The sequence below is a fragment of the Ascaphus truei genome, chromosome 17, assembly GCF_040206685.1.
Source record: "Ascaphus truei isolate aAscTru1 chromosome 17, aAscTru1.hap1, whole genome shotgun sequence".
NCBI classification, from domain to species: domain Eukaryota; kingdom Metazoa; phylum Chordata; class Amphibia; order Anura; family Ascaphidae; genus Ascaphus; species Ascaphus truei.
The window spans coordinates 44,373,420-44,399,617 of NC_134499.1; the positions used below are offsets into that span (position 1 = coordinate 44,373,420).

The following is a 26,198-nucleotide window of genomic DNA, read 5'->3' on the forward strand; positions in this document are numbered from 1 at the left end:
GAGCGGCACACGAATGAGGGGCGGGGGAGCGGCACAGGAATGAGGGGCGGCGGAGCGGCACAGGAATGAGGGGAGGGAAGCAGCACAGGAATGAGGGGAGGGGAGCAGCACAGGAATGAGGGGAGCAGCACAGGAATGAGGGGAGGGGGAGGAGCACAGGAATGAGGGGAGGGGAGCAGCACAGGAATGAGGGGAGGGGAGCAGCACAGGAATGAGGGGAGGGGGAGCAGCACAGGAATGAGGGGAGGGGAGCAGCACAGGAATGAGGGGAGGGGGAGCGGCACAGGAATGAGGGGCGGCGGAGCGGCACAGGAATGAGGGGCGGCGGAGCGGCACAGGAATGAGGGGAGGGGAGCAGCACAGGAATGAGGGGAGCAGCACAGGAATGAGGGGAGGGGAGCAGCACAGGAATGAGGGGAGGGGAGCAGCACAGGAATGGGGAGGGGAGCAGCACAGGAATGAGGGGAGGGGGAGCAGCACAGGAATGAGGGGAGGGGAGCAGCACAGGAATGGGGAGGGGAGCAGCCCAGGAATGGGGATGGGGAGCAGCACAGGAATGAGGGGATGGGGAGCAGCACAGGAATGAGGGGATGGGGAGCAGCACAGGAATGAGGGGAGGGGGAGCAGCACAGGAATGAGGGGAGGGGGAGCAGCACAGGAATGAGGAGAGGGGAGCAGCACAGAAATGAGGGGATGGGGAGCAGCACAGGAATGAGGGGAGGGGAGCAGCCCAGGAATGAGGGGATGGGGAGCAGCCCAGGAATGAGGGGATGGGGAGCAGCACAGGAATGAGGGGATGGGGAGCAGCACAGGAATGAGGGGAGGGGAGCAGCACAGGAATGAGGGGAGCAGCACAGGAATGAGGGGATGGGGAGCAGCACAGGAATGAGGGGAGGGGGAGCAGCACAGGAATGAGGGGAGGGGGAGCAGCACAGGAATGAGGGGAGGGGGAGCAGCACAGGAATGAGGGGAGGGGGAGCAGCACAGGAATGAGGGGAGAGGAGCAGCACAGGAAGGAGGGGAGGGGAGCAGCACAGGAATGAGGAGTACACATTTCTTTACGCTGTTTGCCCACATTAAAAATGGCTGCTAGTGCGTCACACAGACGCTGGAGTCTGTTAATTCACTTGCTAGCAGAGGTGCTTTGTAATGTGATGCTGCTCCTCTGGCAGCCAAGGGGTTACACAAAAAGCATCCGTGTCAAACGCGTTTGTTCAGCACAGGAGGGAGAGGCCCGGGACAGGCGGGAGAGGCCCGGGACAGGCGGGAGAGGCCCGGGACAGGCGGGAGAGCCCCGGGGCAGGCGGGAGAGGCCCGGGACAGGCGGGAGAGCCCCGGGACAGGCACGGGGTGGCCAGCAGCATAACCTGGTAGTGTTTCCTGTCATGCTGATCACACAGATCCGGCGGGGAGACTGATCACACAGATCCCTACAGGGGAGAACTGATCACACAGATCCCTACAGGGTAGATCTGATCACACAGATTCGGGGAGATCTGATCACACAGATTCGGGGAGATCTGATCACAGCAGGTACAGTATAAATTCAAATAATTGAAGTGACATCTACAGTACAACCTTTTCCAAGCATAATCCTATTCTGGTTTCCTACGGTGTGGCAGAGATGTAGCACCCATGTATGTATGCATGTATGTATGTACGCATGTATGTATGTATGTATGTACGCATGTATGCATGCATGTATGTATGTACCCATGTACGCATGTATGCATTCATGCATGTATGTATGCATGTACGCATGTATGTATGCATGCATGTATGTACGCATGCATGTATGTATGCATGCATGCATGTATGTACGCATGTATGTATGCATGTATGCATGTATGTACGCATGCATGTATGTACGCATGCATGTATGTACGCATGCATGTATGTACGCATGCATGTATGTACACATGCATGTATGTACGCATGCATGTATGTATGTACGCATGTATGTACGCATGCATGTATGTACGCATGTATGTATGTATGTATGTATGTACGCATGTATGTATGTATGTATGTACGCTATCCAACATTTCACTTTACTACAAATGGCAGATCCAACGCTTTGCAAGGCAAACCTAAGGGCCATTTTTCGACGCCGGTATACATTATCCGACGCTCACCGCCACTGATTAACATGGGACTCACATTACAACGGTTTCACTATCCAACGCTACTTCCAGGACGGATTCCGGTGGATAACCGAGGACTGCCTGTATAGCGCCATTAATATACATAGCGCTTCACAGCAGTAATACACGTGACATAATAATATAAATCTTATAAATCTACTATATATTTGTGAAAGCACTGTATGTTTGTCTGCATGGCCTGTGTCCCTAGCGGCAATCTCATTGGTCCCTTGGGCCGCCCGCCCCCGCACACCTCTCATTGGCCTGAGGCGGAGTGACGGGCCAAAGGTCCAAAAAACACACACACACACACACACCACTCATCGTAACCCCGCGCACCTCCTCCTCTCCCCGGGTCTCCCGGTTTCCCACGCTTTTTCCTCCCCCCCCTCCCCCCCGGCGCGGGTGTGCGTGTGCCCACGCACGAGCACCTTGTGAGCGTTGACTTACATATATCTATATATACAACAGACGACAGAGAAGCCCAATGCTACATCCAACATGACAGAAATACACAGTAAAATACTTATATATTCTCATGAAATAGGGTCATTTAGTTTAACCCTTTGGCCAAAGCGTTGTAAGCTTGCGAGCCACGACAAGGCAGACACCCGTTCGCAAGCCCTAACACTACCAGATAAAATACTAATATACCTCTATTAGGAGGGAGAAAGACCACAGTGAGTCTATATCCAGCAGAAAGAGGCTTTGTTAATCCATATATCTATATATGTAAGTAACCACGGTAAGCACCGCTAGCGAAGACGCAGCCTTACTCCCTCTTGTCCTCCCTCACCCCCTCTGTCAATTACCCCACGCTCACTCATTCCCCCCCCCCCCACAAGATATATACCAAAAAACTTCCCACCCCCAAATACATTTAAAAAATCCCCACCCCCTCAAATATATACAACCTCCCCGCCCCCAAATGCATACAATAAACCCACCTACCCAATACATATAAAAAAAACAATACATATAACCCCCTCATTCATTCATTCTCTCTCTGTCTCTCTCTCTCATTATATGAGGAGGGAGAGAGGAATATCTCTTACTGGGAATGTGTGTGTGTAATATATATGTATACTGTGTGTGTGTGTGTCTGTGTGTCTGTGTGTCTGTGTGTCTGTGTGTCTGTAATATATATGTATATGTGTGTGTATATAGTGCAGAATAAATGAGTTCTTCAGTATTAGGTGATACCTTTTTTATTGGACTAACAATTTATGTCATAGGACAAGCGAGTATTGCTTGACCTGAAGAAGAGAGGAGAACTCTCGAAAGCTTGTCCTATGACATAAATTGTTAGTCCAATAAAAAAGGTATCACCGAATACTGGAGAACTCATTTATTCTGCACTATCGCAACTGGACTAACACGGCTATTTTCTGCTTTATATATTGTGACAAACGGCTTACTCCGGGGCTCCGCCGTCTGTCCGGGACTGTTAGAACACGGTCTTTTAGGGTAGGTTAAATGATGAGACGTCACGTACTGTTCCTTTAAACAGGCTATGCCTGGTTTATTCAGTCCCAGGCACTGAGACTGCCACAGTTTAAACAGAAAACAAAGCCAAACAAAAAGCTGCTCGTCTGAGCGATAACTTAAACTTAGATGTCCCTGACTCAGAGTTGGAAGTGGCTTGTCCACTTCCACCAACAAAATAAGTACCTTTGCAGTCTTTAGACAAACTAACAGAATGAATGAAGCGATTTGGGAAAGAGGCTTTCTCACCCCTCTGCAGTTCAGCAGCCTTCCAGGCTCTTGGGCGGGGCCCAGAGGAAACAGGAAACAGGTCTTATATACCTGAACTCTAATCAGCATGACAGGTGACAGAAAACAGGCAGCAGACAAACTGTGGAATGGAGTGCCTGTACCACGAGGCTGCCCTGTTCAGCTTAGACAGGACAGAAACTGTTCAGTATCCTGGGAGCCCTGTATATGGAGTTTATTACCAACCCCTGGTTTCTGTCACATATCCTCCCCCCCAGCTCAGACCTCGAGGGGTGAGCGACCATGGATATTAGGGAGTGCATCCTTGACAACCCGTCGGCATTGCCATGTTTGTGCCCCGACCTGTGTTCCACAGAAAATTTAAAGGGCTGTAGGCTTAGGAACCACCTGGTCACCCTAGCGTTCTTCTCCCTATTTTGACACATCCAGGTAAGGGGTGCATGATCTGTGACCAATCGGAACTTTCTCCCCAACAGATAATACTTGAGTGTCTCTACAGCCCACTTTATTGCGAGACACTCTTTCTCGACTATGGAGTAATTTTTCTCCTGGGGATTTAGTTTCCTACTTAAATAAAGGATGGGGTGCTCCTCCCCTTGAGACTCCTGGGAGAGTACCGCCCCCAGCCCTACCTCAGATGCGTCGGTTTGGACTACGAACTCTTTGGAGAAGTCAGGTGTGACCAACACTGGTTGGGCACAGAGAGCTTCTTTCAGGCTTCTAAAGGCCTGTTCGGCTTCGGGGGACCACTTTACCATTAGCGGTCCTCTTGCTTTTGTGAGGTCGGTTAGTGGGGTTGCCTTAGTTGCAAAATTGGGAATAAACCTCCTATAGTAGCCAATTAACCCCAAAAAGGTCCTTACTTGTTTTTTTGTGACTGGCCTTGGCCAATTTTGTATCGCCTCTACTTTGAGTGTTTGTGGTTTGAGTAACCCTCTACCAATAGAATACCCCAGATACTTGGCCTCCTCCAGACCAATAGTGCATTTAGCGGGGTTAGCAGTTAGTCCAGCAGACCGAACTGCGTCGAGCACAGCTTGGACCTTTGGAAGGTGGGACTGCCAATCTTCACTATGGATTACCACATCATCCAGGTAGGCGGCAGCGTACCGAACATGTGGTTTTAAAATTTTATCCATCATTCTTTGGAATGTGGCGGGAGCTCCATGTAAGCCAAAAGGCAGCACCTTATATTGAAAGAGGCCGTCTGGGGTTGAGAAGGCTGTTTTTTCTTTTGCCCTTTCTGTGAGGGGAACCTGCCAGTACCCTTTTGTTAGGTCTAGGGTTGTGAGATATCGGGCTTTGCCCAGTCTCTCTACAAGTTCATCCACCCTGGGCATAGGATAAGTATCAAATTTTGACACCGCGTTTAGTTTCCGGTAGTCATTACAAAACCTTGTTGTACCGTCTGGCTTTGGGACTAAAACTATAGGGCTGTTCCACCCACTTTGGGATTCCTCAATTACGCCTAGTTTTAGCATTTTTTTAACCTCTAAACTTATAGCCTCTCTCTTGGCCTCTGGGATTCGGTACGGTTTAAGGTTAACTCGGACCCCCGGTTCAGAGACTATGTCATGTTTAATTACGTTAGTTTTACCTGGCTGTGTAGAGAAGATTTCTTTGTTCCTTCTCACTAAACTCTGGACCTCTCGTTTCTGATGCACGGACAGTGTTTCAGCTATGCTAACCTCTGGGTCAGTTTCTTGATTCTCTGACGGACCTGGGGGTACTAGGGTTAACAAGACCTCTCTATCTTTCCAGGGCTTGAGTAGGTTTATATGGTAAATTTGCTCAGGTTTCCTCCTACCTGGCTGCCTTACCCTATAATTTACTTCTCCCACTCTTTCCAAGACCTCATATGGCCCATGCCATTTAGCAAGGAATTTACTCTCCACGGTGGGAACCAGAACTAGTACCCTATCACCTGGAAAAAAAATTCTGACCCTAGCACCCTTATTATACGTATTCCTTTGTGCTTCTTGAGCTTTCTCCATGTGTTCCCTCACTATGGGTAGGACTGCAGCAATGCGGTCCTGCATTTGGGCAACATGCTCTATTACACTTCTGTAAGGGGTAACCTCGTGTTCCCAAGTTTCTTTGGCTATATCCAGTAAGCCCCTTGGATGTCGGCCATACAATAGTTCAAACGGGGAGAAGCCTGTGGATGACTGGGGAACTTCCCTAATGGCAAATAACAGGTATGGTAACAAACAGTCCCAGTTTTTCCCATCCTTATCGACCGCCCGGCGTAACATGCTCTTTAAGGTTTTATTGAACCTTTCCACTAAACCATCTGTTTGTGGATGATAGACTGAGGTTCTGAGATGCTTGATTTTTAGGAGTTTACATAGCTCTTTTGTTACTTGGGACATAAATGGTGTTCCCTGGTCAGATAAGATCTCTTTAGGAATTCCGACCCGGGAAAACAGAAGTACTAACTCTTTTGCTATGTTTTTAGCAGAGGTGCTACGTAGGGGAACTGCCTCCGGATATCGGGTAGCATAATCTAATATTACCAATATATGCTGATGTCCCCTAGCAGACTTTATTAGGGGTCCTACTAGATCCATAGCAATCCGGTCAAAAGGTACCTCTATTATGGGAAGGGGTACCAATGGGCTGCGGTATGCTTTGAACGGGGCGGTGATCTGACATTCTGGGCATGAGGAACAATAGTTTGTAATTTCTGCCAGAACCCCAGGCCAATAAAAGCTTCGGAGAACCTTTTCTTTTGTCTTTTCCACCCCTAGGTGTCCCCCCAATGGATGACTATGTGCGAGGTGTAATACTACGTTACGGAATGTCCGTGGTACCAACAATTGTTTAGTTGTAACTGATTTTCTTTTATCAACCCGATATACTAGGTCGTTCTCTACCTCGAAGTAGGGGTAAGCAAGTGACCTATCTGGTTGGCCATGAGTACTATTCTGGTCCCGTATATTTCCCCTTGCTACCGCTAATGTGGGGTCCTCCCACTGGGCCTTCTTAAAACTCCCAGGACTGACCTCTAGGTCAGCGAGGGTCTTATCCTGTACTGGGGTGGTAAGTGCCTGATCAACATCTTGATTTGGGGTATTCCCTACCAAAGTAGTGATGGGGAAGGGAATTTCACAGCACTCCTCCTTTTCCCCCTTCTTATTTGGGCCCTCGTCAACCTCCATTTCTGAAAAAGGGAAAGGATTTGTTTCTTCTAACACTTCGTTATGGTCTGCTATTGAACTCTGGGCGCTATTCTGAGCTGGGGACCACATTTTTAGAAAATGGGGAAAGTCGGTCCCTATTAACACATCATGTGCCAGTTTGGGTACAACACCCACCTTGAAATCTAAAGAACCAAATTCTGTTTCAAAAAAAACATCAACAGTGGAATATTCATGATTATCCCCATGTATACAACAAATTGCCACTCTTTGTGAACTGTTTACCTGTTTCTTCTTAATGGGCAATAGGTATTCGGACACTAGTGTGACCATACTCCCAGAGTCAAGAAGTGCCCGAACCCTCTTACCATTAACCTTTACAAATGCCCACAGATGGTTATTCAAGGGGTCCTCTGGGCTAGGGCCCATACATTGGGACAACAGCGAATAAGGTTCCACGCTGTTGCATTGCATGGGCTCATCATTTAGTGGGCAGATTTTTGCTGTGTGGCCCCTCTCATGACAATTTACACATTTAGGTACATAGTCTGTGTCCCACTTAGAGCCTTTTCCCGGCTCCCCATGTTGGCTATTGCCCTTAGTGTGCGAACCACTGTTGCTGGAGCGGCGTGAAGGTGGTCGCCGCTCTTCAGCGCCCCTTAACCCCGGTACCCTTTTACCGTCTCTGGAAGAGTCCTGGAACCTCGGATAGTGGGGTTGCTCCACGACTGTGGGTTGCGGGTGCTCTTCTGCTGCACTGTACCTTTCTACAAGGGCCACAAGCTCATCCGCATTGTGGGGGTCACTCCGACTGACCCAACGGCGTAAGGCAGAGGGAAGTTTCCTCAAGAACTGGTCCATGACCAACCGTTCCACGATGTGGCTTGCTGAGTTGATCTCGGGTTGTAGCCACTTCCGGGCGAGGTGGATGAGGTCATACATCTGGCTTCGGGTGGCTTTATCCATCGTGAAGGACCATGCGTGAAACCTTTGGGCACGAACAGCCGTGGTTACGCCGAGGCGGGCGAGGATCTCGAACTTCAATTTTGCATAGACGTTAGCTTCGGCTGGCTCTAGATCAAAGTAAGCCTTCTGGGGTTCGCCGCTTAGGAAGGGTGCGATTAGACCAGCCCACTCAGCTTCTGGCCATCCCTCTCTCTGTGCCGTGCGTTCAAACGTGAGAAGATAGGCTTCCACATCATCCGAGGGTCCCATCTTCTGAAGGTAGTGGCTTGCCCTGGTCATTTTCGGAACTGGGGCTGCCTCTGCCAGTGGAAGATTACTGATAGTCCCCCTCAGGATCTCGAGTTCCTGCTGCAAGCCCTGAGCGAACCGCTTTTGCTCCTCTCTCAGCAGGCGGTTTGTCTCTTGCTGGTTTGCATTAGTCTCTTGCTGGGCTATTAACAGCTGTCGCTGGGTTTCACTCGCCTGTTGCTGGGCTTCATTCGCGTCTTTCTGGACAGCGACATTGCGTACCAGCGCACTCACCACGTCTTCCATCTTGTTTGGAGAGAGAGAAAAAAAAACCTTCTTTTTTTTTTTTTTTTTTTTTTAAAGTTCTTTAACCCCCAGACCTTTCAGTGTTCTGCCCGCATTCTCCACCATATGTGACAAACGGCTTACTCCGGGGCTCCGCCGTCTGTCCGGGACTGTTAGAACACGGTCTTTTAGGGTAGGTTAAATGATGAGACGTCACGTACTGTTCCTTTAAACAGGCTATGCCTGGTTTATTCAGTCCCAGGCACTGAGACTGCCACAGTTTAAACAGAAAACAAAGCCAAACAAAAAGCTGCTCGTCTGAGCGATAACTTAAACTTAGATGTCCCTGACTCAGAGTTGGAAGTGGCTTGTCCACTTCCACCAACAAAATAAGTACCTTTGCAGTCTTTAGACAAACTAACAGAATGAATGAAGCGATTTGGGAAAGAGGCTTTCTCACCCCTCTGCAGTTCAGCAGCCTTCCAGGCTCTTGGGCGGGGCCCAGAGGAAACAGGAAACAGGTCTTATATACCTGAACTCTAATCAGCATGACAGGTGACAGAAAACAGGCAGCAGACAAACTGTGGAATGGAGTGCCTGTACCACGAGGCTGCCCTGTTCAGCTTAGACAGGACAGAAACTGTTCAGTATCCTGGGAGCCCTGTATATGGAGTTTATTACCAACCCCTGGTTTCTGTCACAATATGTATATATATATATGTATATATATATATGTATATGTGTATATATATGTATGTATATGTATGTATATATATATATACATACACACGAGAGAGAGTGACGCCAAAGTATTAATAATTTCTACCTGTGTAGGTGCATGTGTTAAACAAATAAGTATTAACGTGTTCAAATGTTAAATACTATATAAACAAACAACACAGTAGATGCCACAATTTATAAATAGTGTGAACTAGTGAACAAGTGAATAAAGTGCAAAGAAAAAAAGTCCAATCAGTCCATGAATTCCTTGACAATTGATGCTAATAGCGGTGTCTCTGGCTGCTCTCACAATTGATGAACCACATCGAATGGGAACCAAGTGGAGAAAAAGAAGAGAGAGCGCACGCCCCATAGCGTAAAATTGTAAATTTAATGGTAAAAAAGGAGGAGGGAGGGAGGGGTGGGGGGGGAGAGGAGGAGGGAGGGGTGGGGGGGGAGAGGAGGAGGGAGGGGTGGGGGGGGAGAGGAGGAGGGAGGGGTGGGGGGGGAGAGGAGGAGGGAGGGGTGGGGGGGGAGAGGAGGAGGGAGGGGTGGGGGGGGAGAGGAGGAGGGAGGGGTGGGTGGGAGAGGAAGAGGGAGGGGTGGGTGGGAGAGGAGGAGGAGGGAGGGGTGGGAGGGGTGGGGGGGGAGAGGAAATGCACTCACGAGTAAAAACAATTCAAGAAATTTGTGAATAAATCACCACCTTCCGGTTTCTCTGTATCTGAGACCCCCAGATCGAAGCTCCCTCAGGGCTGTAAGGGTATGGCCCCGCTCCCTCAGGGCTGTAAGGGTATAGCCCCGCTCCCTCAGGGCTGTAAGGGTATAGCCCCGCTCCCTCAGGGCTGTAAGGCCCCGCTCCCTCAGGGCTGTAAGGGTAAGGCCCCGCTCCCTCAGGGCTGTAAGGGTAAGGCCCCCCTCCCTCAGGGCTGTAAGGGTAAGGCCCCGCTCCCTCAGGGCTGTAAGGGTAAGGCCCCCCTCCCTCAGGGCTGTAAGGGTGAGGCCCCCTCCCTCAGGGCTGTAAGGGTAAGGCCCCGCTCCCTCAGGGCTGTAAGGGTGAGGCCCCCTCCCTCAGTGCTGTAAGGGTAAGGCCCCCTCCCTCAGGGCTGTAAGGCCCCGCTCCCTCAGGGCTGTAAGGGTGAGGCCCCCTCCCTCAGGGCTGTAAGGGTAAGGCCCCGCTCCCTCAGGGCTGTAAGGCCCCGCTCCCTCAGGGCTGTAAGGCCCCGCTCCCTCAGGGCTGTAAGGGTAAGGCCCCGCTCCCTCAGGGCTGTAAGGCCCCGCTCCCTCAGGGCTGTAAGGGTTAGGCCCCGCTCCCTCAGGGCTGTAATGGTAAGGCCCCGCTCCCTCAGGGCTGTAAGGGTAAGGCCCCGCTCCCTCAGGGCTGTAAGGCTAAGGCCCCGCTCCCTCCGTCAGCGCGGCCGCACTGCAGACAGGCGGGGCGCTGACAGACACAGACCGCGATATGCGGTCTGTAGGGAGCGGGAGGTGGGCGGGAGTGGGAGATTTGAGCGGGAGGGGGGGCGTGGCTTGAGCGGAGGGACACGCTACTCTCCCCCCCCCCCCCCCCCCCTCCCTCCCTCTTCACGGGCTCGGGCTGGCACTCATACACACACACAGGCACACACACACAGACACACACACAGACAGAGGCAGGCACTCACGCACTCAGACACACACACGCAGGCACTCTCTCACACGCACGCACGCAGGCAGGCACTCATACACATACACACACAGAGGCAGGCACTGACAGACTCAGACACACACATACACAAACAGATAGGCACTCAGACACACACACATACAGACAGACAGGCACTCACGCTGCTTTCACTCCACACTCCTCCCCGCTCCCCGAAGCCTCTCCTCCTCCCGAAGCCTCCCCTCCCCATTGGCTCACAGCCACACCACGTGACGCGTCAACGCTAGGAATCACCATTCTCTTGTATCCCGTAGCGGCTGACGCGTCACAGCGTGTAGCGAGTTGTGCAGCCAGGGGGGACCGGGACCGGCTCGGGAGGATTCCCCTGCTGGTGGGGAACTCGCGTGTGGCCGCCCGCACCGCCGGGTGCACCGGGTCCCAGGCCTAAGGCCCCGCTCCCTCAGGGCTGTAAGGGTAAGGCCCCGCTCCCTCAGGGCTGTAAGGGTATGGCCCCCTCCCTCAGGGCTGTAAGGATGAGGCCCCCTCCCTCAGGGCTGTAAGGGTAAGGCCCCGCTCCCTCAGGGCTGTAAGGATGAGGCCCCGCTCCCTCAGGGCTGTAAGGGTAAGGCCCCGCTCCCTCAGGGCTGTAAGGATGAGGCCCCCTCCCTCAGGGCTGTAAGGGTAAGGCCCCGCTCCCTCAGGGCTGTAAGGGTGAGGCCCCGCTCCCTCAGGGCTGTAAGGATGAGGCCCCGCTCCCTCAGGGCTGTAAGGGTATGGCCCCCCTCCCTCAGGGCTGTAAGGGTGAGGCCCCCTCCCTCAGGGCTGTAAGGGTAAGGCCCCGCTCCCTCAGGGCTGTAAGGGTAAGGCCCCGCTCCCTCAGGGCTGTAAGGGTAAGGCCCCGCTCCCTCAGGGCTGTAAGGATGAGGCCCCGCTCCCTCAGGGCTGTAAGGGTGAGGCCCCGTTCCCTCAGGGCTGTAAGGGTGAGGCCCCGCTCCCTCAGGGCTGTAAGGGTGAGGCCCCGCTCCCTCAGGGCTGTAAGGGTGAGGCCCCCCTCCCTCAGGGCTGTAAGGGTAAGGCCCCGCTCCCTCAGGGCTGTAAGGGTAAGGCCCCCCTCCCTCAGGGCTGTAAGGCCCCGCTCCCTCAGGGCTGTAAGGCCCCGCTCCCTCAGGGCTGTAAGGCCCCGCTCCCTCAGGGCTGTAAAGATGATGTAGCTGCTTAGCCAAAAAGCGTTTAACCCTTGCACATTTCGTCGCTAGGGTAATGGCGACTTCTTCAGAGGAGAGGAATGAGCAAATGCTCATGCATTATAAAGATTGATTAATTGTTAATTTGATCTCCACCCATAATGAGTGAATGGAAGTGACTAGGTAAACAGGCTTAGGACAACATATAAACAGAAGGAATGAGACGGGGGAGATAATGAACCCAAAACATAATACATACACACAATGATAAGTATATAATAAATCAAACAGAATGGTAGTAACAAAATAAACACCAATATATACAGTGTTATCATAGTAATGATCAATATTAGATAAGAGAAACACATAATTGCACAATAAAGGAACCTGTGGGCACAATGCTAAATTAAACAAAAAAACACATAGTAACATAATAAAATAACCTGTAAACACAGACTCTTTTGAACTTCACCGGAATAAATGATTACTATATATGAATACAGGTAGTCCTCGGTTATCCGACACAATGCGTTACTCAAAATGGCGTTGTAAAGCGAAACGTTGTAAAGCGAAACACGTTTTCCCATAGGAACGCTGTTTAAATGAAAGGTTCCGTTCCTGAAGGCATTTTTAACACTAAAATACACCAAATATTTTATGCAGGCAATAAGATATGCAGCACACACATAAATTATATAGTGTATATACTGTATTATATATATAATAAAACATAATAAATAATATATTATATAGTATAATATTATATATATACGCTCTTAGGACGCTTTGCAACGTTGTTTATGTGAATGTATATATATATATATACACACATACACAACGTTGCAAAGCGTCGTATATATGTTGTGGTATGTTGGGAGAGTTACAGAGACAGCAGGTGAGGGAATAAGTGCAGTATATGGCAGTGCTTGGGCACAGTGGGAGAGTTAGAGAGACAGCAGGTGAGGGAGTAAGTGCAGTAGATGGCAGTGCTTGGGCACAGTGGGAGAGTTACAGAGACAGCAGGTGAAGGAATAAGTGCAGTAGATGGCAGTGCTTGGGCACAGTGGGAGAGTTACAGAGACAGCAGGTGAGGGAATAAGTGCAGTAGATGGCAGTGCTTGGGCACAGTGGGAGAGTTACAGAGACAGCAGGTGAGGGAATAAGTGCAGTAGATGGCAGTGCTTGGGCACAGTGGGAGAGTTACAGAGACAGCAGGTGAGGGAATAAGTGCAGTAGATGGCAGTGCTTGGGCACAGTGGGAGAGTTACAGAGACAGCAGGTGAGGGAATAAGTGCAGTAGATGGCAGTGCTTGGGCACAGTGGGAGAGTTACAGAGACAGCAGGTGAGGGAATAAGTGCAGTAGATGGCAGTGCTTGGGCACAGTGGGAGAGTTACAGAGACAGCAGGTGAGGGAATAAGTGCAGTAGATGGCAGTGCTTGGGCACAGTGGGAGAGTTACAGAGACAGCAGGTGAGGGAATAAGTGCAGTAGATGGCAGTGCTTGGGCACAGTGGGAGAGTTACAGAGACAGCAGGTGAGGGAATAAGTGCAGTAGATGGCAGTGCTTGGGCACAGTGGGAGAGTTACAGAGACAGCAGGTGAGGGAATAAGTGCAGTAGATGGCAGTGCTTGGCCACAATGGTTGGTAGGAGTGACTGTGGGTGTGAGTGAATCTGGTTTATTCAAATGCTTCATTTAAGAAGTGAGCTTTAATATTTGACTTAAAGGTGGGGAGAGAAAGTGCTTAGAGTAAACTGAGTGTGAGGGAAAAGGTTTAGGGCGAGAGAGCAGTGGGGGGTGGGGGGAAAGGGGGTGGGGCGGAAATCGGTCGAAAGAAGATGGTTCTACATAGTGTAGAAATGTTTCCAAGATGAATTCTAAGGATATTTTGGCCAATGTTTGTTCATTATGCACAATGAGAACAAGCTACAAACTCTTCTATCTTTTCAGACGTCTGATTTCCTCAGGATGTTTGACAGAAGCAAAATAAGAAACCTCCTTGAGCTCATCCCAGGGAAGCAGCGATTTGGCATCTACAGGTTCCTGCCTTTCTTTTTTATTCTCGGAGGCAGTATGGAGTGGTTCATGATTAATGTTCGGATTGGCAAGGAAACATTTTGTAAGTTTCACTGTGGAAAAGGGTCCTTATCACTGCAGTCCCTCCTAGCGGCAACGTGAACTAATAGCAAAGATCTGTGAAAACGTTTAAACGAAAGGATTCATGTTTACTTCTCATTAGGTCGAAACAGACTAGGCCTTATTTGCTATAGATTTCAGTGTATGTGTGTTGAGCGCCCTTGTGACATACTCTGTGAGTCCCGAAATCCAGCCTATGCATGCCAGGGATATCCTGTGAATGCTGAATGCGTTAAAGTGTGTACAGTTAGAACCAGAAGGAAAGGGAAGTACTGGGTATACTAGCAGGGGTGGCTGTTTTGGGGGAGTGTGCAGTGGGTTAATCTATTTTTAAAGTGTGCTGTAATTTGAAGCCTGTAACTTTTTTTTTTTTTCCCCTTTCTCCTGCCTGAGGCAGAGTGGGTGTGGTTTGTTAATTGGCTGGCCTAACACACCTGCAGTGGGTGGGGTTAGTTAATTGTAACCTAACACACCTGGTGGGTGTCCCTATTTAAACAGAGGCTTCTAACGAATCCTGAGCTTGCGTGTACTGATTGATCTGTGTGGTTGATTGAAGTGCTGGTTGGTTAAAGTATGTGCAGTTAGAACCAGAAGCAGTTTGAACAAGGAAGCGGTTAAACAAGGTATAGCTTATTGAAGTACAGTTTACTGTTAGTACTTCTAAACTTCATAGTTGCTAGAATGAGCAGGATTGAAAATGCCACTCAATGCACATCTTGCCACATGTATGTGCACTTGCAGCAGCTGTTCCAAGGAGCATACCGCTGTGAGAAGTGTGAGCTGGTGGTCTCTTTAGAATCAGAGATTGCTGATCTGAAGAGGCAACTTGCAATATTGAGGGACATTGGCAATCTTGAAAGGGAATTAGAGCTCACTGAGCAGGCCCTTGCTTCGACTAGTGGTGCAGATGGTGGCGCTGTTAGTGAGGAGCAGGTAGGTAGCTTAGTTGCTGTTAGTGAGGAGCAGGTAGGTAGCTTAGTTGCTGTTAGTGAGGAGCAGGTAGGTAGCTGGGTGACAGTTAGAAGGGGAAGCAGGGGCAATAGGGAGAGGCAGGTTGTTTCTGAGCTGACACATCCCAATAGATTTGCCATGTTGAGTGAAGATATTGGGAATGTTGGGGCAGAAATGGCAAGGCTGGGGGAGACTAATTCCTCTAGCAGCCAGGGGAATAGTTCCTCCAGCACAGTGGGGACTCAGGATGCTCAGATGCAAAGAAAGATTGTGGTGGTAGGGGACTCCATTATTAGGAAGGTAGATAGGGCAATCTGTTGCCGGGACCGCATGAACCGAACAGTTTGTCTCCCGGGTGCCCGGGTTCGGCATATTGCGGATCGGGTAGACAGATTGTTGGGGGGAAGCTGGGATTGACCCGGCGGTCTTGGTACATGTTGGCACCAATGACAAAGTTAGAGAAAGATGGAGGGTCCTAAAAAATGATTACAGGGATCTAGGCCAAAAGCTTAAGGCAAGGACCTCCAAGGTAGTATTGTCTGAAATACTACCAGTGCCATGCGCTACCGCAGGGAGACAGTCAGAGATCAGGGAGGTTAATGCATGGCTAAGAAAGTGGTGCAGGAAGGAGGGGTTTGGGTTTTTAGAGCACTGGGACTCCTTTTCTGAGAGGTGCCATCTATATTCTAGGGACGGATTGCACCTCAATGAAGAGGGATCTTCTGTGCTAGGGGGGAGAATGCTAAAAAGGTTGGAGGAGATTTTAAACTAGAATGGAGGCGGGAGGGGAATGAAACAGATAATGAACTAAATGGAATAGATGAGGATACAAAGTGGTATGGAGGTAGAATGGGGGCAAGTGCAAGTTTGACAAGCAGTGAGATACCCATAGTAAATAGAGATAATACTAGAAAACTTCTAAAGACTAAACAAAGTGGGAGCAGAAAGGAAGGAGCAGATAAGATAATAGTACAGGCTGAAAAAAACTGAAATGCATGCTTGCTAATGCAAGAAGCCTGACAGATAAAATGGGGGAGCTTGAATTAATAGCTGCAAGGGAGCAGTATGATATCATAGGCATTACTGAAACATGGTGGGATGAAACTCATGACTGGACCGTTAATTTAAAGGCGTATTCTCTTTTTCGGAAGGATCGAGCAAAAAAAAGGGGAGGTGGAGTATGTCTATATGTTAAACCAGATCTAAAACCTATTATAAGGGATGATGTCTATGAAGGGAATGATGAAAATGTAGAGACCTTGTGGATAGAAATTAGCAGTGGAGGTAAAAGTATAAAGAAAATGTTTGTGGGAATATGCTATAAACCCCCAAATATCTGTGAGATTGAGGAAGCTAAAATACATTTGCAAATGGAGAAGGCATCAAAACTGGGTCATGTTTGCATAATGGGGGATTTTAATCATCCAGACATAGACTGGGGCAATGAGATTAGCGTTACAACAAAAGGAAACAGGTTTTTGGGGGTGCTTAAAGACAATTATATGACCCAAATTATTGAGGAACCAACCAGGAGAGGGGCAGTTCTGGATTTGGTCATATCAAACAATGTAGAAGTAATAACAAATATTCAAGTCCTGGAACATTTGGGTAACAGTGATCATAACATGGTCTCATTTGAAATAAAATATCAAAAAACAGATTACTTGGGTTCAACAAAGACCTTAAACTTTAGAAAGGCAGATTTTAATAAATTTAGGTCTAATCTAGTAGTAATACATTGGGATGATGTTTTTGCAGGGAAAAATGTAGAAGATAAATGGGCAGTCTTTAAAACATTGTTAGAAAAGGACACTTATCAGTGTATACCCTTGGGTAATAAGTATAAAAGAAATAAGTCAAAACCAATGTGGCTAAATAAACAGGTAGGGGAGGAAATGGACAAGAAGAGGAAGGCGTTTAGATTCTTTAAGTCAGAAGGGACAGAGACATCGTATCAGAATTATAAGGAATGTAACAAAAATTGCAAAAGGGCAATTAAATTAGCAAAAATGGATAATGAAAAAAGGATTGCAATTGAAAGTAAGGTCAACCCTAAAAAGTTCTTTAAGTACCTTAATAACAAAAAAATGAGAAAAGAAAATATAGGACCCTTTCAGTGTGAGATGGGTAGGCAGATTATTGGTGATAAGGAAAAAGCAGAGGTATTAAACAAATTCTTTGCCTCTGTGTTTATCAGGGAAGAATCAAGTTAAATAGTAGTGCCGCAGGAGGAAAAGCCACAACCTCCATGTTAATGACCAATTGGTTAACTGAGGAAGAAGTTCATAAGCGACTTGAAAAAATTAAAGTAAATAAGGCACCTGGCCCCGATGGCATACATCCAAGAGTTCTCAAGGAGTTAAGCTCAGTAATAGCAAAACCATTATATTTAATATTCAAGGACTCCATTTCCACAGGCTCAGTACCACAAGATTGGCGTAAAGCAGATGTGGTGCCTATATTTAAAAAGGGAGCTAGATCACACCCGGGGAATTACAGACCTGTAAGCCTGACTTCAATAGTAGGGGAACTACTTGAAGGTTTAATACGGGATAACATTCAGGAATACCTTATGGAAAACAAAATGATTAGTAATAGTCAGCATGGATTTATGAAAGATAGACCTTGCCAAACTAACCTTATTTGTTTCTTTGATGAGGTAAGCTTGGAATTTAGACCAGGGTAATGCAGTTGATGTGGTCTACTTAGATTTTGCAAAGGCTTTTGATACGGTTTCACACAAGAGGTTGGTGTACAAAATAAAGAAAATTAGACTCAGTAATAATATATGCACCTGGATTGAAAACTGGTTAAAGGACAGACAACAGAGGGTTGTCATAAATGGAACTTTTTCAGGTTGGGCTAAAGTCGCGAGTGGAGTAACCCCAAGGATCGGTACTGGGACCCCTGCTTTTTAACTTGTTTATTAATGACCTTGAGGTTGGGATCGAGAGCAAAGTCTCCATCTTTGCTGATGATGGTAAATTGTGTAAGGTAATAGAATCAGAGCAGGATTTAATTTCTCTTCAGAAGGACTTGGAGAGACTGGAAATGTGGGCAGGTAAATGGCAAATGAGGTTTAATACAGATAAATGTAAGGTTATGCATTTGGGATGCAAGAATAAAAAGGCGACTTACAAATTAAATGGAGATATATTGGGGGAAACCTTGATGGAGAAGGATTTAGGAGTGCTTGTAGACAGCAGGCTTAGCAATAGTGCCCAATGTCATGCAGTAGCTGCAAAGGCAAACAAGATCTTATCTTGCATCAAACGGGCAATGGATGGAAGGGAAGTAAACATAATTATGCCCCTTTACAAAGCATTAGTAAGACCACACCTTGAATATGGAGTACAATTTTGGGCACCAATCCTAAGAAAAGACATTATGGAACTAGAGAGAGTGCAGAGAAGAGCCACCAAATTAATAAAGGGGATGGACATTCTAACTTATGAGGAGAGGCTAGCTAAATTAGATTTATTTACATTAGAAAAGAGGCGTCTAAGAGGGGATATGATAACTATATACAAATATATTCAGGGACCATACAAGGAGCTTTCAAAAGAACTATTCACAGTGTTCGACAAACCTATACATTTGCTCGCCCCGGGGGAGTGGATTTAACCCCCGGGCGAGTAAATATTGGCCCAAGCAGCACACGTTTGGTACTAGGTGGCGAGTAGATTTTTTGTTTTTTTGTCAACCACTGACTTTTCATCCCAAGGGCAGTACAAAGGACTCGGGGCCATCCCTTAAGGTTGGAGGAAAGGAAATTTCACCAGCAACAAAGGAAAGGGTTCTTTACAGTAAGGGCAGTTAAAATGTGGAATTCAATACCCATGGAGACTGTGATGGCAGATACAATAGATTTGTTCAAAAAATGTTTGGACATCTTTTTAGATGGGAGAGGTATTCAGGGATATACCAAATAAGTATACATGGGAAGGATGTTGATCCAGGGATTAATCCGATTGCCAATTCTTAGAGTCAGGAAGGAATTAATTTTTCCCTTAATGGGGTTTTTTGTTTGCCTTCCTCTGGATCAATAAGTATAGATATAGGATAAAGTATCTGTTGTCTAAATTTAGCATAGGTTGAACTTGATGGACGTACGTCTTTTTTCAACCTCATCTACTATGTAACTATATGTTTATGTGACGATGTAATCGTAATCACTGATGAGCAATCACATGATATTCACTTTAAGGAGGGGGCGTGGAACTGTGGACCGTTGACCGTCCAGCACTGAAAGGGGCTAAACAATTTTTTTTTAAGTAACCAATTCAGATTCTTAACTAATAAAAATAATTAAAATTATTTTGTAATCTTGGTAAAATTAAATTTGAGCAGTTTGTTTGCGCTTCACACCTTACCTACACCAAATAAAGTGGCAATTCCTCCTGAAAATTATTTTTTTATTATTGATTTGTCACATAATTGGAAGCAGGGAATTTTACGGAACTGAACCCCGCTTATCAGAACTGGGGACCCCCTGGTTCTGGAGATAATTATAGTTGTACTCACCTGTGCCGTTACTAACTCCTGGAACAACAATATGGCCGCCTAATCTTGCGGTATCAGAGGGCCAATAGGAAGCCGCAGCATCATTGGTTGCATTCTTCATAAGTAGCACTGGCACGGACGGTAATTATCTCTGGATTCAGACGGGTCACCAGCCTTGGAAATGAGGAGGATCCCAACTTCCAGTTATTAAAAAAATAAATGATTTCAACTTTTGCTGAAATTGCTACTTTGTTACCTTCCCTTCTTCTAATTGTTCTCTGACAGGGAGGGGACAGGGTGAGTGAAGGGGAACGTGTGATGATCAAGCATTTTACTGTTTACATTTTATGTGGCTAAGTGGAACTGCACCGTTTAAAGATCACAAACCTCCTTGCACCAACGGTTGTAATATGTATTAGTGTGTCCAACTTTGAGAGTTGATGCTTCCTTTTAATATTAGAGAACTGTGAACATTTAAAATATATATTTTTTTACTGCTGCTGAGTATCTAAACTGTATGAGGTGTTGCATTTCCTAGAAATCCTTCACTTTTGTGATGTTACTCTGTTAAGGAGAACTTGTCCTCTTTCACAGTCCAAGTATCTTTACTTTTGTCTTCTGATTGGTCCTCGGACAGCTGCCGAACGATTGGTTCTCATGTGATGGATCAGCAAAATCCTGTTTCTAAATGGCCACCTTTCAGTTTCAAATCAATCCTTCAGTCAGGGTAACTCAGCAGCTATCCTTATATTACTAAAGTAACATTATCTATTGTTACAGTTTACAGCTCAAACGGCTGTGAATATTGGCAACAAATTAACACAAACAGGAAAGTGTTACAAAGATCTTGCACTGCTGGGCAGGTGGGCTAAAACTTGCTATAGAAATCAAAAGATGCTATGTATATTAAAACTCATTAAAAATGGCATTAAGTTGAATTTAAAAATATAAAAAAGTAGTAAGTATTTTCTAATACTACAGAACTGATTTATTATAAAAAATTTAAAAAAAACACGTAAGATATTGCTTGGATTAGTCTGTGGTTACCCCCGGGCTTGACCTAGACTACAAATTAACTCTACCTACAATAACTCATTCACTTAACATTTGGAAAACAATTAGATTCAAATACCACCTCACTTCCAAAAACTCCCTGATGACGCCCCTGTGAGGAAACCCAGAGTTTGATCCGGGCCTGACGGCTCCCTACTTTTAAGAATTGGACCGAAATAGGAGTCCAGACTTTATCACCTACAGTCAGACCTCAAGTTCAGACAGTTTGAATTCTTTCATAAATAAAAAGGTATCCTTAATGCAGAATTCTTTAGATTCCTCTAGATGAGGGCGTTCTATAACAAAAAAGGCCTGAAGTCCGCTCTGTCCTTTAGAGAACCTTTGCCTTGGTAGAGTAATCCACCAATTATATGGCAACTTTGCATACTTAGAGGAAACCCACCAAACGAAGCTACCATTTGTGAGACATTGGGAAAATGATCTGGGGGAGGACATATTCAAAGCTACCAACAAAATATGCACTACAGTCAGGGAAAATACCCACAAAGTATTGCTACTATGGTACCATACACATGTGAAACTTTCCAAGTTTGTACCAGGTTTCTCCCCTCTTTGCCCTAAAGGCTGTGTGGTACGGGCTAAGTATCTACACGTGGTGGTAGTGTCTCCAAATTGAACATCTATGGAAATAAATAAAGAGAGTGGACACAGCAAATCCTGGTCACAGATATACTATTTGACCCATGGTTATTCCTCTTAAAGCTGCAGTTCAGTCTTTTTTTTTTTTTTTTTTTTTTTTACATTTATTTTTTTACTTCAATAGTTTCATGTGGGCAATCTCTAATTACCTAAAGAACTGTATAGCTGCCGGTCAATTCGTTCTCCATGTATTGATAGGTCGAAATTTGGTGACATATTAAAAGCTGGGATTTGTTTATAATCTGCTTGTCTGTCAGTGGCAACTCATGAATATTTATGAGCACTCCTGCACTGACATGTGCTAGAGGGAGGGCAGGGCTGATAAAGGGGTGTGCCAGGGCTTGTGACAGGACATGAAGGGGCGGTGCCTTAGCAAATGGCTGTTAAAATAGAATACAAGAAAATTGGTCTTTCAAAGTTGTTTTTTTAAAAACAGAAAATGCTGAAAGTATTTTTTCTTACTACAGAACTGATTTATTAAAAAAAACACACATGCAGGATATTGACTGAACTGCAGCTTTAAAGAGGCCCCTACAGGATCTGACCAGGGCTAAGAACAAGTTGATATCCCACATTGCGATGTGAACTTGTAGCCGTCTGGATACAAAATAAATTCCTGCAACTGTCCAAAATTAGGAGTAAAATATGGTTCATGTGGCAGATGGAGCTGTTGACATGTCTCGTGAAGGACACAGGCCATACATTTCAAAAAGTTTGGCAGCTCTGGATATCGCACACAGGCATAACAGACCTTATTCCATTCACAATTCGAAGCTAAACCAGACCTGGAAGGTGTCCTCCATGGAAGGTACATAGGGATTCTCTCTCCCTTGATAACCTCCTTCCCGCCTCATCATATCCTGATTAGCAGCACACTGACCAAACTAAGGCTACCACCCGGTGTCGGCTGCTGCACGCATGCCTGGCGTCCTGGCGGCGTGTGTACAGCTTAAAACCGCAATTTGGTCTGTATGGAGTGATGGGGGCATGGCCAAAATTGAGGGGGGGACACGGCCATGATGTCAGGCACAACACAGCACAGCCCAAGCAGCCAGTGGTTCAAACTATCTGCCCTGCCATTGGTTCCCAGCACACCACGTGACCGCATCGCCGCATGGGAAGACACAATTCTTGTCTTCCCTGCTGGCTGACGCGCCATCACGCTTCATGAGTCAAGACGACAACACCCACTGGGGCTTGCCTGATTGAGTTGTGTCTGGTGTGGTGCGTGCACCATCGTCACCACAGGGGACGCAGCCTTAGTGTATCCCAAGACTGGTCCCAAGGAACAGAGATTCCCCCCCCCTACCCTTCCCCAAAAAAGACATTTGAGTCAGCACTATAGAATATTTCACAGAATGCATAGTTCATACACGAGGTAACAATATGGCAGCCATTCAAAAGGGTTTGCTATCGCTTTCAAAAATTCCCAATGGTGATATCAATAGTTCTCTGAATCTAATAACTGCTGAAATATTTTCGATCAGTCTAGGCTAGAGTTGGGTAATACATCAATATGACAATAATATCTTGACTAAGAAGTTTTTTATTATCATGGTAATATTATCAGTCAGACGTGGAAGTTTTTTTTAACGGTTTCTTAATGCAACAATTACCTTCCTTAGGCTGCGCTTATAGTGCGCGCGACGCGACGGTTGACGTCACCCGTTGCCGCTAGCACAAGTTGTATTTCGCTTTCCGGCGACGTCGCGGGCGACCAGGTCTTTGATTGGTTCAGAGGCTGTCACATGTGGCGACAGCCTCTGAAAAATCAAATTTGACCGGCTTCAGAAATTCGCGTCGCTCCCGTTGCTCTGTCGCGTCACGCTTGCTATAAGCGCACACGATGGCGGCAATACATTTGTTTTGCCGCGCCATCGCCGGCACTATAAGCGCAGCCTTAGAAGGATTCTCCCTAAAGAAGTAAAAGTCTTAAAGTATGCTGGTTTCCAAATGTATTTATTTTTTGGGGATCTGCTTTCTTTCTCATTAATCTCTTTGAACAAATGATGCTGCCAGAATTAGGTAAATTAGTGAAAATTGCAACCTTGGACCACCTTTTTGTTGTGCAAAATACATGCAAATTAGATATTTTTTTGCAGTGATATTCAGTGTAGAGCATTTTATACGGATATGAAGGAAAGCCAGATTATTATCACATCAAAATTGCTTTGTATTTTCTGGTGATTTTGTTCAAAGTTCGCAGTTTGATGAAAAGGCCCAGAAGATTTGTAAATAACTGTAACATGTTATGTTGTGTAATAATGGTAGCGAATAGAAGAGCTTTCACTTAATGCAAAGAGAAGTGGGACTGCACCATTGGGGTTCCCCATAGAGGGCCATATTTACTAATCAGCACTATGCCATAAGATATTTCACGGAACAAATCTTATGGTCCATTCACTTGAATAAGCTGTAATGTGTCTTATTGCATAGCACTTTCAGTCTCATTTTACAAAGCTGTCTGATATTTATGCTCTGACAGAAAATACTTCTTTATTTTAAATAAATTGTCTTACAGTATAATTTTTTTTCAAGTTCAAAAGGGCAGCAGTGGTACTTCTACATTGTAAATAAAAACACAAGGCACTTCTTAGTCTCTAGTAACATTATACTTCTTGCATTGTATAAGCTGTTTATAAACACACATTCTAAAGAAAAAGCAGTTTGATTTTGTTATAATTAATGAAACCCGTTTTTCCCCCTCAGATGATGTGTACAGAAGACGACAATCAGAAAGACAATACGAGCAGAGGCTAGAAGAGGAAGTGAAAAACAGGCGCGGGAGGCAGGAAACTGAACACAAGGAGTTTACTATTGAAAGATGACTTCTGTAAAACAGCCCTTGAATGTGATCTATCAGCTGGGTTCTTAGTACAATGTTTAGCAGTGAAGTTTTTCAACATTAAATTCAAGCATAATTGATATATTTAATCTGTAAAAAGACTTAAGTTATATACTAAAAATGCAGAGGAGTCAGAGATTGCAAATATATCATAAGCAGAAGGCCCTAATGGTCTCTGTGGTTTACAGCTTCTTACCACTAATGGCACACAACTGCAACATTTCACAAACACTGGTACACAGTCATAATTATGTACACCCATTTGCACACTGATACAGACATGAAGGGGCTTATTCTGTAAACTGATCTGGCACTATCACACGGAAGTCCAAAAATTAGGGAGCGCTCGCAAATTCAGTGGCAGGTATATGTCGAAGATAAAAACAAATAATAGTGCAGCCAATTCATATGAAATATATCAAGTGCAAAACAATGAGTTAATCCCACTCACAGATGGTAATGAAAATGAAGGCAGATTAGAGACCATCACTGGATGAGAGAGAAAGGATACACTGATACCCTCTCCCTCATCCACTGAATGTCACTGGAGTAACACGATACACAGAACAGATACTACAGAGGGGCATTGACCAAAGAGCTCATGTCAGAGAGAGAAGTATCTCTTTACAGCGTACAGCCGCGATGTTTGTCTATATTACTGCTACACCCTTGGTTCTCTCATTGCTTTAACTATGACCAAGGAGGCGCAAGCTTCCCCCCCCCTCTCCTATGAACCCTCTACATAAAGACATACAAATAACAAGAGGACACATATATGGAGGTAAAAGGCTGCGGCTTATTTATTAACACCAATGGGGATAGCGTACCACCTGTCCGCGCCAGAATGCTCAGAGCTGTGCAACGCAAAGGGGGCACCCGGAAGTACGTCCCGGTGACCTGCCCCCTCGCTTCAAAACCCCCCGATAACCAGCCCCGAGCCACTTCTGGGGGACAAGCACCTACCCCCCCCCCCCCCAACTGCCGCCGCGACAAAGCAATTGGTCCACTGACCCCTCCATCATAATCTTTTCTTTCTTGTCTTGAATATATACTCTTATTTATCTGCAAAATAAAGAAAACATTTTTTTTTTTAAACTTAAGTCAAAAGGGATGGGTGGGTGTTTAACAGTTGAAACGCCAAGGAACAAGTGACAGTTGCTTGTTCCTTGGCTCTATTTGAAAAACTAACTGCCCCAACTGCCTTCTCCGATCGCGCACGCGACCAACAGCCTAGCTGGGGGGGGGAGGGCCGCACCCCCCGGTCAATAGCTGTAGCCACCCATGCGAGCTAGGCCAGCTCTATTATGGTGGTTTTCAGTAATGTTGCAGCATTAGGCCGTGCCTATAGTGCCGTCGTTGGCGACAGTGACACGGCGGGTGACGACACCCGTCGCCACTCGCCGGGCGGCGGGGTCACGGGATTCCGGCAATTTGATGTGTTGAAGGGCCGTCACATGACGCAACGGCCCTTGAAAAATCAAATTTTGCCGGCTTCAGATTTTCGCGTCGCTTGTCGCCGTAGTGCACGCGGCGGTGGCGGCAATGTAATTGTTTTCAGGCGACGTCGCCGGCACTATAAGCGCGGCCTTACTGGGAGATTGCCCAGATTTTCAAAGGCAAGTGTTCAGATACTCGTTGCTGCATCTGTAACAAAGGGAACGGACCCTAAGTGACGCTTTAATGTATACCAGATGCTAGGAGTTGGCTTCAGTCCTGGTAGGAAATGTGAGCATAAAGCAGTTTAGAGAAGTTCTTTGTCCAAAGCACCATGAGGCGAAAGGGGGCAGAATGAGTGATCTACAGTATAACTACAGTTGCTTTCAGCAAGTCTTTCTCTTTCCCTGGATTCTCGTCAAGGACTCACACTGCATGTACCATCTAAGCTGCATGTGACTGAACAAGGGGCTTTGTTCTATGACTAACATCAGAAGCACGTATCTGCCATCATTGACTAAACTTTCATTTGTAAGTAACTTTTTAAGAATAAATTGACTGCTTGAAAACAA

At 46.5% G+C, this 26,198-nt stretch overlaps 1 protein-coding gene across 1 annotated transcript; it reads left to right on the forward strand.

The window, feature by feature from the left end:
- The first annotated feature begins 1,141 nt into the window (after positions 1 to 1,141).
- On the forward strand, positions 1,142 to 26,198 carry UQCC5 (ubiquinol-cytochrome c reductase complex assembly factor 5). Its single transcript, XM_075575030.1, has 3 exons — positions 1,142 to 1,533; positions 13,995 to 14,163; positions 24,057 to 26,198. Exons 2-3 carry the CDS (start codon positions 14,013 to 14,015, stop codon positions 24,173 to 24,175), a joined length of 270 nt encoding a protein of 89 aa, XP_075431145.1. The 5' UTR covers positions 1,142 to 1,533; positions 13,995 to 14,012; the 3' UTR covers positions 24,176 to 26,198.

Coding starts and splice junctions, on each gene's coding strand:
- UQCC5 (XM_075575030.1), top strand. CDS start 14,013: ATGTTTGACAGAAGCAAAATAAGAAACCTCCTTGAGCTCATCCCAGGG. Junction 14,164..24,056: donor GATTGGCAAGGAAACATTTT/GTAAGTTTCACT, acceptor TTTCCCCCTCAG/ATGATGTGTACAGAAGACGA.